This window comes from Cryptomeria japonica, chromosome 10 (assembly GCF_030272615.1).
Source record: "Cryptomeria japonica chromosome 10, Sugi_1.0, whole genome shotgun sequence".
Taxonomy (NCBI): domain Eukaryota; kingdom Viridiplantae; phylum Streptophyta; class Pinopsida; order Cupressales; family Cupressaceae; genus Cryptomeria; species Cryptomeria japonica.
The window spans coordinates 341,356,064-341,369,653 of NC_081414.1; the positions used below are offsets into that span (position 1 = coordinate 341,356,064).

The following is a 13,590-nucleotide window of genomic DNA, read 5'->3' on the forward strand; positions in this document are numbered from 1 at the left end:
AGGTTATCGGTACTACCACTATCAATTATCACTTTACAACACTTACCAACTACTTTACATCTTGTCTTAAACAAATTCTTCCTCTACAAGGGCTCTTGTTCTCCTCCGGTATGATATAATGCTCTCCTCATCATCAACAATTCTCCATCCTCTAGTCTGTTACCTAATTTTATAGGTTCTTCTTCTGCCAAGGCTTCTCTTCCATGGTTCTCTATCTTCTTTCATTCAAAGGCACGATGTCCTTCCCCTCCACATTTGAAATAGGTTCCTCAAAATACTCTCTTTTCTTGTCTTTTGTCTTCCTTTCCATAACCTTCATTCTAGTAACCTTCATTTTCTTTCTTCTGGTAAAAATTTATGTCAAATCTCTGGTACGAACTACCAACTTGGATAACTTCCTTATCTTTATTTTGATCTACACATGTTCCTCAACCTCCAGAACAGGAAATTCCCCCCTAAAATATTCAACCTCTACCTCACTGCATTTGCTCATGTCTTTTATTCAATTCTTCTTCTACTTTCAAAGCATATTGGTATGCTTCTTCCACATTGTTCAGCTTGATCAAACTAAGTTCATCTTGTATCGACATCCACAATCCATTCAAATATCGGGCAACTTGTTCAACCTCCTCATCGACATGTCCAGATTTGATGTTTAGCTTGTAGAATGCTTTGGTATACTCCATCACACTGGTTTCTTTCTGCTTTAGGTTTTGCAACTTCTGAAATAAATTCACTTGATAGTCGACAGGCAAGAACTTTTATTTTAGCTTACTAACCATCTACTCCCACAATTTGATCTTTTCTTTACCTCTTCTTTGTCGGTCTACCTACAAATGTTCCCACCAAAGAGACACATGACCTTTTTAACCTAGTATAGAAATATTTCACCTTTCGTTTTTTCACAATATTCTCAAAATCAAAATACTTCTCCATCTTCGAGATCCAATCCATCAATTCATCTGAATCCAACTTGCCATCATAATCCAATGGGTTAAAATGTGGTTTGGTGTTTGCTCTACTCAAACCCCTCAAGAACATCTCTTTTTTTGGATCAATCGCTAATTGATTTGTAACTGCTTCTCCCACCTCAACTTCTCCTTCATCATTTCTCACATCTTCAATATGCCAACCTCATCTCTGGTTCATTTCAATAGCTTCTAATCAGGTTGCAATACATCTCAAAATTTCCACATGCTCCACCACCTTTGAGCATTCCTTCACATCATCTTCATGCAATTCCTTTGCAGTTGTGGGTCAGATCCTCAATTCCGCCACCCTACAACAAAATCTTTACAAAATTTTGCAATCTCCAGAATGAAATCTCACTTTGATACCACTTGGTGTAGTCATGGTTAGGAGGGTCCTCAAGGAGAACAATCTGAACCATGCAAGAAATTAAAACAACTCAAATAGAACAATATGATGGAGGTCATGAAAAATTAGATGTATTAAATCAAAGAGATTGACTACAAACTACTGACAACATGTGAGCTACAATATTCAACTTACAGGCCTGATTACAGAATATGTGTGTTATGCAACATTTGGCTCAAGCAAGAATGTGATCCAACTCTGAAACACCTAATCCTTAGATTTATCTTCTATATTCTAATCACTACTTATTACAAGCTTTATTACATTGATTTATATGATCAAGAATGATCCGTATTAGCCCAAGATGAATAAATGCCGATGAATCAAGAGGAAACATGTAAAACAACAAAGTCAGCCTCAACTAAAGAGATTCCTCCAAAAAATCCAAAGGATTAAGTGCAGACCCAAGGGAAGGTCGACCACATGCCAAGGAACATAAGAAATAATGAATTGAAGCTTCGCAAGCTATGAAAGAGATCCACAAGATTTGCCAATAGCAAATAGGTCCAAGCAGTTTTAGTGTTCTAGGCTAGAAAATTGTCTCAGATTTTGGAAGTGACAACTTGTCGGGAAAAGATCCAAAGATCCCGTGGACCAAGAATAAGGTAGATGAACATGTCCATGATCAAAATACAACTTCGCAAGGTTCGGTGAGCAAATGAAAATAAACACTGAATGAAATGTTGAACTGCAAAAACAAGAACAAACTGAAAAAGAAATGTTTTTGGTTGATGCAAGATTGCCAAGAACCAAGGATGCTCCTACATCACTACCAAAAAGGGAATTGTGTAGATATAACATCAACGAATGGATAAGTATCATTACAATGTTCTAAATTCTAATAGCCCATCCAAAGGAATTTTTCTAGTAAGAATGATGGAGAAAAACAACTGGTAGACCATAATTGTTTGGTAAGTTCCTTTATATATTAGTGTGTAGAAGTTTGTTGTAATATATATTTTTTGTCATGGGTATCAAAGAATTACTAGAGCAATATTGGTAGGAATTTTTTATTTTTTTTAGTCACTCAGGGTATCCCCACGACTCAGCCCAACGACACTGGTTTCCCATTATGGGGTGAGCTGAGGCGAGACTAGTCCCTAGAGATGAGCTAAGAAGCCTGTCAGCCAAGCCCATCTGTTTAATCCAAGCCTCAGAGTTGAACCCGTGACCAATGGGGAGAAAACCCATGGTCCAAGCCAACTCTGCTACTTTTCCGGGCTATTGGTAGGAAATTTTGGACTCCCTAAAGGCTTCTCAATTAATTTTATTGAGTTTTGACTTTTAATTATTTCTACTGAATTTCGATTTTGAAAGTCATGATAATGATGTTTATTCTTGAATTGTATATAGTGGCTCCAATAAATCATGCCCATCTAGTTGCCACACAAATTGAATAATTCTTAAAGGATGAGGACCTTTCAAAATTTGTCTTGGCAGCAAAAAATATCATGCATTTGAATGCATTAATAATTTCATATTTGATGTCCCTGAAGTCACAAGAATTTTTCATTAATTCATGCATTGATTTTCACAGCCATGATTTCTCTACCATTGTCCTTAAAGACTATCCAAAATGTAGATAAACACCTAGCTCCTAATATGTATTAATCAATCTATTAATGATATTTTGGGTAGAACACCTATGCAATTATCACAATTATAAACCATCACTACTTTATTTTAATAAGTAACAAAAATTATATTTTATAACTTCATTTCATAATGAATTTTCAATTAAATTTTATCTTTAATTTCCTAGCGATGTATCTTTTGAACCTCTTATGGGTGCAAGTGCTAGTATTAGCTAGCATGTGGAGAAAACATCATATTGGAATGTTAGAGATTTGTGTGGCTTAGCAATGGAGCTGGAAATGTATTTTGATTTCCAAAATGATTGTATGATAAACATATGAAATTTTGTGAGTGACACTAGTAATTTTAATCTACTATAGTTGTTAAAGAGGTTATTAAATTAGATCTTTCTCAATAGTTCTATTACAATAGTTTAATAGGGAAACTTGTTCTTATTTCTATGCATATTTATTTTGCATGTTTGTGGCTATCCTACAAATAAAACTTGGAATAAAATATTACAAAACTTGCAAACTTATAAACACAAATTCAATACATTGTCATTATTTATCTCATCTCTTGAAAACTACTTGATTAAATGCATATGGTGGAAGAGATAGTGTTTGATGCAAATTTCTAAAGAAAATTGGAAAAATTAGGAAAGGGTTCTTTGAATTGTTGAGTTCAATATGAATTATTGTCCATTGAGTATGATCAAGAAAATTATACCCTTTGAGGGTCATCAAATAGCTCTATCAAAGATCAATATGTATTATTTTCGAATAATTTAGTAATCTATGATTCATGATTTTAAGACTGGGAACTTGACATTCCAGTTCAAAGCTACACCCTTCTAAGGGTCACAATGTAGCTTGATGGAGTTCTACTTGATTCAAGATTTGTTTCTTCAAAGAAAGATCTTCTCAATAATTTGTACATTTATTTTATTTTTTCAACAAGTTTTGTTATGGTCTTAAGGGGGGGTCCCTTGGCAAGGTGAAATTTGAGGTTTTAGGGTACATTTGTAAAAATGATGTAATAAAGGGGGAAATGTTAGCAAATGTTAGCATAGGAAAGTTTGAGGGTAGTTATATTACATCGAATTGTCTATTAGACAATGGTAAATTTGAGATGTCAATCGATTGTGTTGGTTACTAACCAACTTTTCCTAGTTAAACTCACTTACTTGTGCATGTTTAAGTCATCAATCAATAATAATTTTTTCACCATTTTTCTTCAGTTTAAGAGGATATGGTTGTAATTTTATTGACTAGGAACCAATAATTATCAAGTCACACCTTTAAACATGTATTCAAACATAATCAATTATGAATTACATTCAGTTTCATGCATGGCAACTCTTTGGAAACACTATCTAACTTTACATGGTCACATGGCCAATCAACTTAACCAATATGAAATACCTGTCTTAAAAGGTATAAATAGAAAATTATTTGATTCTAGAAAGTGGTTGAAGTTTTTGCATGTTGAATGAAATATTCACGATTTCCTTTCATATTAAAGGAATATCTCAAGTGATAAATATTGAAACAATACAATTTTTATGGGCATTCATTTATACTCTAGACTTTGTGAAGGAATATAATTATGTAAAGGTTTGTTATTCCAAGTGTTTGGACTTAGGTTGGGTACATGCTTGAAGGAGTTGTAGTTATCCTCGATATCTCATTTGTGAATATGTGTATTGATTATAATTGGTTAGCGTAAGGTTTAATGTATCTCTAAGGTTCTTGTAAGTACCATTCTTTGAAATGCATGATGCTTGTATGCTACACAAGGATTGTTAAAGTATTCTTGATTTTAAACTCCTTGTTAAATATTTGTAATACAAGTTTTAAGATTATATAGCTACACTTATGTAATTTTCAATTTAGTCTTGGTTTATTTTTTCTATTTTAAATCACATCATGCATGGTAAATAAAAGATTAAATATATCTGATAGCTTGGCTATGAAATTTAAACTTTTTTCCTCACTCAAAATCAAAGCATCATATTATTTTTTGATCACTTCACATACCAATACAATTCAAATTTTTGAAACCTAAATTCATTCAAACATTGTTATTATTCATCTATTTTTTCAAATTGTGTAGCTTAGTAATCTAGAATTGCCACCATCTTACACATGTCTATAATAGACAAATCTCCATAAAGTTATGTTAGTTTATTTACCAAAATTTTCATGTATGAAGTATGCTCTTTCAACCACACATCCTTTTGGGGTTTAAATGTTATTTTTGAATAGCTACATGCATGACAGTACTATGTGCTTTAAGATGTTCTTAGTTCTTAAGCTTGCAAAGTTGCCTAAATGAAGTTTAGTAACACATATTTGGATTCCGTGTACTTAGAGTTAGTTTTCTACCAAGAATAGTTCTCATTATTTTATTTCTCCATAATTTTCCTTAAAAATCTTCTAGGATCACCTCACAAGCCTAGCATATAGTAAAGTGAAGAAGATATACCTTTCCTTAGGCATTAGCCTTGATTTTTCCTCTACTTAAACATGAACATCAACTGAATATACTCAAGGTAACATCCCCAACCTTGATAAATAGGTCTACCCTTTAGTATTGGAGGGAAAACAACTTTAATCATAAACACAATAGTGATATAGACAAAAATTGCAAGTCTATCTAGTCTATAATTCTTGAAAATCTCTACCAACTATTAAATTTGAATAAAGAAAATAATTTTACTAAGTTCATTTAGCTTAGTTAAGAGGCTTCTCAATATTTGAAGCATTCATGACAACTTTTAACATTAATTAATAAATTAATAATATGATAGTCACCTCATCTGAATCCATTCATTCATTTAGATTTATATAACATTTTATTTGAAGTTAATCTTATATCGAAATGAATGTTAGTCCTAAAAAGTCATTACATCAGGAAGCATTTTACAATAGTAATGTATGGATTATCATATCATAACCATATAAATAATGATAACCAAAACTCTAAACACATATTTAGTTTTGACTTGTTTTATTTACTTAAAAATATTTTTAATTGTCAAGAGTTATTATATAAAATAATAATAATAATAACTCTTAATCTTAATTAATAATATCCTCTAGAGTAGTCAATAAGGTTGTGTTCAAATGGTAATGTCATTAGGTTTTCATGTTTAGATCCTTCAAAGTGACATCTTTATAATCTATGTTGACTTGAATTGACTAAATGAATTATGTGATTTTTAAGTTGAATAAAATAAGTCTGTATATATAAAATTGTTTTTATTATTTAAAGAAAAAAACAAATACAAATTAAGAATAATCATTTCTTCAATTTATATCCTCTTATTTGTTAGAAAGATTGTTTGAAAAAAAAGAGTACATCCAATGAAAATTTGTTTAAAAATTTAATATAATTTTTACGTAGGAAACTTTGTAAATTATAAATATTTTTTTAATTTGACTCGACAAAATTGTTGGGAATTGGAATAGACGATCGGCGTAAGTAGGCAGAAACTAATAGCGATTGTTTTATGATCATTTAAGGAGATATATGCCTTGTGAAGAATCTCAAAAGTAAGCTATCATATGTATTATGTCTAAAGCTGCTATTGATTTTCTTTAACCGCTGAAATGTTTCCTTCTCTCACTGACATAAAATCGTGCCTTCAAACTTATTGTGGCTAAGACGCAACTCTCCGAGATTGGAAGCACTTCATAGCCCAGGGGGAATCTCACTGCTAAACTGGTTGTTGCTTATATCCAACCGAATCAGATTCTTCGCTTCGCCAATTGCAGATGAAATGGGGCCTTCAAACTTATTGTGGCTGATATTCAGATACTCTAGAGATTTGCAATCTTCAAACGACGAAGGCAGACTACCGTTGAAATTATTTGAAGATCCAGAAAAGCCATAGACCGCTCCTCCTCGACACAGATTCTTTGGCAGAGGACCTTCCAATTCGTTTCCCCTCACTAGAACGAGAACGAGATTGGAGGATGTACCCAAACTCTGGGGTAACCATCCACTGAGCCTGTTGCCGAACAGCTTCAAATAACTTAAGTAACGTAGTGTGCCGAGCTGAGCAGGTATCTCTCCGGTAAGTCGATTGTTGAACAGCTGCAGACAATTCAAATATGTGAGATTGGCGAATCCGTCGGGAATTGTGCCGTGAAGCTGATTGTCACTAAAATCCAAACTGGATAAGCTCTTCAGTTGGCCAATGTTGGCCGGAATTTGTCCAGACAAATTGTTGTGATAGAGATATAATTCTCTCAAATTCGAGAGAGCCATTAAACTGGTAGGAATAGCACCCGAGAGATAATTCAACGACAAATCCAACCACTCCAAATGGGTTAAATTGCCAAAGAAAGTCGGAATTCCGCCTTCAAGATTACAGCTATATAGCCATAACTCCTGCAGGTGCTTTAAATTGCCAAGCTCTGTGGGCACTACACCAGGACTCAGAGGATTACCACCAATCGTGAAGTTCTTCAGAGACTCCAAATTCCCGACAAATTTAGGAAATGCCCCGCTCAAACTATTTTCGTGGAAGAAGAGAGCTTCGAGCTTTGGCAACATTCCGAAAGCTGGAGGAATGAAGCCACTGAAATCATTAAATGACAAGTTCAACTCTCTCAACTCACTCAATTCAGAGATACGAGAGGGCAGCATACCAGAAAACTTGTTACTCGACAAATCGAGCTTCTGCAAACGCTTGCATTGCAAGAGAGCAATGGGGAAGGGACCGCTGAAAGCATTATCTTGGAGAGTCAAGGCCGTGAGATTAGAAAGACCGCATATAGCGGAAGTGAGGTTGCCAGAAATGGAGTCTCCCGTGAGATCAACAGTGGTAACGGTGTTGAAAGTATCATAGGAGATTCCTGTCCAAGCACATGGATTTTTATGAGACTCATTCCAGTCGCTCAAAGCATTTCGGATGTCCCTCCAATCTCCCTTCTTGATTTTAAGCAGAATTACGCCATCTTGCGATAGGGCAATGCACTGGAGAAGCAAAAGTAAAAAGGTGAGAATGAAGCAAAAGAAAGCGAGAGCACGAATGTGCATTATTGGTGCCATAATATGTTTTAGCCAAAGAAACGCTCTACTTGCAGAAATATCAGAAAAGCTCTTTCAGATTTATAAGCCTCGTCAATACATTTTCTTTCTCACTTCCAAAAGATGGTAGAAATATTGGGACTGCCTAGACCGAAATATTCGGTAACAAACTACCACTGATTAGCCCGTAATAAGGCTGGGCTCCATGGAGGGGCTTCCATAAAAAATAGCAGGATCTGTTGATTTTTTTTGGAAAATTTTAAAGTTCTATAATAAAAGCAATTAAAAATAATTTATTTTCTTTTAAAATTATTTTTAACTAGAAATTAAATTTAGATGTTTGATAAATGACAATAACATTCTTAAGCTAGTGGGACAATTTCTAGCTCACCCTTTTTTCACCCACAACTTGAAAAGTAGAGGCTTCTATTTTTTGGGAAAAGATTCCAAATAATCTTACAACACAATTTTTTTTAATATATGAGACCACTTCTTCCTTTAAAATAGAATTTAAGCCCACTCAAGGACCCCGCCTAAGAAAATTGTTGTGTACTCATGTTTGAAATTTGGTAGTCTCCAAAGTTTTTGAAATATTAGACTACATGTTTTCTAAAATTTATTAAATCTTGAAATTTTATTATATATATATATATATATATATATATATATATATATATATATATATATATATATATATATATATATATATATATATGTATATATGACATTTTTCTTTTATTTTTAGAATATTTTTAATATGATTTTTTTAAATATTTGAAATATAAATTTAGAAATTTATTTAATTGTCACAATAAATTAAAGTTTTTTTGTTTTGTTTTTTCTTATTGTCTTTTTTTTGTTATTTTTATTTTCATACTTTTATATAAACACTCTATATTAGTGCAAATTTTCAATTAAGAGATTAAAAAGAAAGAAGAGGTTGATGTTATCACATATAGATAGACAAATTTGTTAGAATGTAATTTGTATGAAATGTCACAATTTCCCAAATGTCTTGGTTGTGCTCTTAAATTTGTTTGACCTAAAATGAATATTGTAAAAATTAAAAAGAAAAATAATAAAGATTTTATATTTGAATTTACGTTTCTTAGAGTGATGAAATTGTATATTTTAAAATTTTCATTCAATACATTTGATGTATTTTCTCACAAATCAAATTTAGAATATGTTTCTCAGATAGCCAATACGACTATTTTTTAAACTCTAATTTTTTAGAATTTAAAAATTGTATTTCTTTCCAAATCTTACTATAGTATGAACTTTGTAGTCATTTGAATTTACTAGAAACATTTTTTTACAAATCCATTTTCCTTTTATTCGAGTAGCTTCAAATTTTCTTGTGGCTTTTTTCCAAATTCTCAGACTATATTTTCGAGAATTTGAAAGGTAAAATGTATTGTAGGCTTTTTGATAGATGCTCTTTGATAATTTTTTATTTTTTTTATAATCTATATTTTCTTAAAATATATCTATTTTTTCTTAAAAATATAGTTGTATTTGGAAATCACATATCAATATAGATTCAATATGGCAGAGTTCAAGATCTAAATCCATTCTTTCAATTGTTCTCATGTCTAATTTTCATTTTTTTCCCTATCTACCTATTTAGCTAGTGACACCTAAATGTTGTGAATGTCACCTTCATGTGTAGCTTGACCAATATCAATTTAAGAAAATTGGTATCCAATTTTAATCATATATTCTTCACCCTTTCCTATGGTGGGCTCTATTTATTCCACATATTGGTTATAAAAATATCTACCATCAACCTAAATGTAGTATTTCCTTCTTTAGAGAGGTGTCATTTGTAAGGTTCCTATCATTCCATCAAATTGTAGATCTACAACCTATATATGTCTTCTTTTTTACCAGCTATTTATTTCAACCAAGGAGAGGGAGGAATAGTAGATCCTTTCATAGAATTAGAAGTGGGAGCAATAGAAATGGAAGAAAGGTAGTTTTGACAACAATTTTGGTCACAATTTTATTTTGTGGTAGAGATGGAGGAGGTCAATTTTATGGCGGCGGTAAATGGTTAAGAGCATGTAGATGTGGAGAATTGGTATGTGAAATGAAATGGCATTAATCTAAATTTATCAATTGGAATGTTCTAAGAGATTGAAGTCCCTTTTAATTCAAGTTTCTTTTTGGCTTTGCATCTCCTTGAGCACATGAATTTTTTAAATAAACACTCACTTTGAGATCATATTCACATCCTCCTCTAGAATTATTTGATCTTGAACTTGTAGAATACACAACAGTAGATTGATATCTTGAAACTTTATTTTAAAGACAAGATAACACATCCTAGAAAACATAAAATAATTTAATACATGATGGTAAAGAATAATTGAGATAAGATTTAGTAATTCCATCTTAATTTTTTTGAAAAAGATTGAAATTATGTCATTTAAATGAAAACGTTTATAGAGGTGACAACACACAATTAAATTTTTTTTCATAGTCATAATTTTATAATCCAACAATTCATTGTACAACATATAAATTAGAAAATATATCATAAGAATTAGAAATTATTTTTAAAATTAGAATTCCATATGGATGGCACTCTAAATTAATGCAAACTACATTATGGAGAAATGCCAATAAAATACACTTCAAATGTTATATAATAACAACATAATTACATATTTCAGGAGACCTAACATAATATCACATCATGCTTTTAAAAATAGAGGGGCTCTTAATTTTTTTTTTAAATAACATGTTATACAGTTATACAGCCATAACTCCAGCAGTTGCTTTAAATTGCCAAGTTCTGTGGGCACCACACCAGGACGTAGATGATTACCACCAATCATGAAGTTCTTCAGAGACTCCAAATTCTCGACAAAAGTAGCGAATACCCTGCTCAAACTATTGTCATGGAAGAAGAGAGCTTCAAGCTTTGACAGCAATCTAGAGGCTGGAGGAATGGAGCCACTGAAACTATTATTAGCCAAGTTCAAGACTCTCAACTGGCCCAAATCGGAGATACTAGAGGGCAGCGTTTCGGCGAACTGGTTGCCTGACAAATCCAGCTTGTGCAAACGCTTGCAATGCAAGAAGCCATGGGGGAAGGGATTGTCTTGGAGATTCAAGGCAGTGAGATTAGCAAGGCAGAAGTGAGGTTGCCAGAAATGGATGCCCCCGTGAGATCAACAGCGTTAACGGTGTTGAAAGTATCATAGAAAATTCCTGTCCAAGCACATGGATTTTGATGAGAGTCATTCCAGTCGCTCAAAGCATTTCACTTGTCTCTCCAATCTCCTTTTTCTATCTTAAGCAGGATTAAGCCGTCTTGCGAGAGGGAAGTGCGCTAGAGAAGCAAATGTAAGAAGGCGAGAATGCAGCAAAAGAAAGTGAGAGCGCGAATGGGCATTATTGGTACCATAATATGTTTTAGCAAAAAAAAATGCTCTATTTGCATAAATGTCATAAAAGCTCTTTCAGATTTATAAGCCTCGTCAATACCTTTTCTTTCTCATTCCAAAAAAAAAAAATGGTAGAATTAGCACTTGCACCAAAAGAAGGTGCAATGGTTAAGCTGATAGTAAAATATATGTTACATTATATATTAAAGGGTGTAAATTAGAGAATGTGAGATCTATGCATTTACTGTTACAATATAAGGAAACATTTAATTTATGAGTAGATTATAGTGAATAGATTTGATTTTGATCATTCACATGTCTTTTTTGTTGTTGATGTTCACCTTTCAAAGATGATGTCATGATTTGACATTGATTCGTGCAAAAAGAAAATCTTGAGGGTGTTATGTAATGGAAGTTGACTTAAGTGAACAAAATTATCATGAAGATTACTGTCTCTTTTTTTGTAGTTGATGCTACTTGTTGATGTCTTCTTTGTAGTTGATGTTGGTGTTGACCTCTTGAATATGGCGTGATAAAAAATTAGAGGTCATTTCTATAAAACTAAATTTTGAGAGAGGTAGAGGGAGAGATAAAGATAGAGAGTGAGAGACACAGAGAGAGAGGGGGGGGGATGGTAGAGAGAGGTAGAGAGAAAGAGGGAGATATAAAGATATGGGAAGAGAGAGAGGGGGGGGAGGGATAGGGAGAGTGCAAAGGAGGGAGAAAGGAAGATAGAGGTAGAGAAAGATATGGATAAAAATAGATAGAGAGATGACAAAGAGCATAGAAGAGATCGAGTGAAAAAGAGAGACAAAGGAATATAGAGAGATAGCTCAATAGAATTCTCATATATTCGATTTAAAATTCTTATATTAAATTCAATAATATTATATTTTAGTAAATTAAAATCATTCTAATAAAATCTAGGAAATTTAGTAAAATATAATTGGGTTCATAGAGTCATGATAAAAGAATAAGTTTTGTATTTATATTTCAATGTATTAATGTATTATAATAAAATTTGGGAAATTTAATAATCCATATGATTTGATAGATTTAACTCAATAAATGCAAGATTCAAAAGAATTCATATATTTTTTTTAAAATAAAGTTTTTTATAAAGATAAACGGGTTTTACATGGACCCGAAACCAAAAGTTTTACAAAACTTGGCCATCAGCCAATAAAACAAAAACCAACAGCAACACAAGGGAACACCCCAGACCGAACACAAAAGCAAAAAGAAACAACAACCAACAAAACATAGACAAGCACTCAGTTAAACGAGTGCACCAACTCCTTGTTCTTCTGGATGGTCACCTTGTTGATTGCCTCCAATTCCTCCACAATGAACCTGGAGGTACCCTTATTGCTGCTCCTACTTCTAGTCCTGGAACTAGGGCTTGTAGTTTTATTGCCACCAACAGCAGAGTCTTCACCACCCAGATCTTTCTTTCTGTTACTGTCATCAAGGTCGCTGTCAATAGGATTGGATCTATACTCCGCCACCATGACATTGATGTTTTCCAGCCCCTCCATACTATTATTCATGGCCTCCTTACTAATGTCAACCATATTCTTAATATTATTCTTGATCTCCTCCATAGACTGCTCAACCTTCTCAATTATTTGCTCATGTTTACATTGCATAACCTCGACATCATGGGAAAGCTTCTTGGTCATGATCATGAGCTTCTCAGATTTGCTAGGCTTCAATGAATCAGTGAAGATATCAATTATCTCCTTGATTCCCTCTTTGAGGATATCAATCTCCTTCCCCACTCACTTCCAGTAGTTCTCCTGGCTTCTAGTTGCTTCCATCACCAGATTCATCAAAGAACTATCCTTCTATAAATCACTATCCACATCTTTAGGCAGAGTCCCCTATTTCTCCTTCAAGACATTAAAAGGAATATCCAATTTGATTTCCTGGTCCAAGGTCTTGGGAGCATAGTCCTTAGCAACCAACTTCTTCGTTTTGGAATAAGGCTTAGTTTTAGAAATCATCTTGCTGGTCGATTTATATTTACTTGCAGCCCGTTTGGGGGGGGTCTTGCTGCTATGGGTTCCAGGAGTGACCAACATCTCACCCTCTTCAACCGGCTTATAATTAGGGTCAACAAGGGGTTTGACACTCCCACTATCCCCCATATCTGAATCAGAGACATCTTGAACATTAGTATCAGGGATTTGGTCTTTCTTAG

At 33.1% G+C, this 13,590-nt stretch overlaps 1 protein-coding gene across 1 annotated transcript; it reads right to left on the bottom strand.

Moving 5' to 3' along the window:
* Nucleotides 1–6,648: 6,648 nt before the first annotated feature.
* On the bottom strand, nt 6,649–8,001 carry LOC131858971 (receptor-like protein kinase HSL1). The gene has a single exon (XM_059212470.1). It carries the CDS (start codon nt 7,999–8,001, stop codon nt 6,649–6,651), a length of 1,353 nt encoding a protein of 450 aa, XP_059068453.1.
* Nucleotides 8,002–13,590: the final 5,589 nt, after the last annotated feature.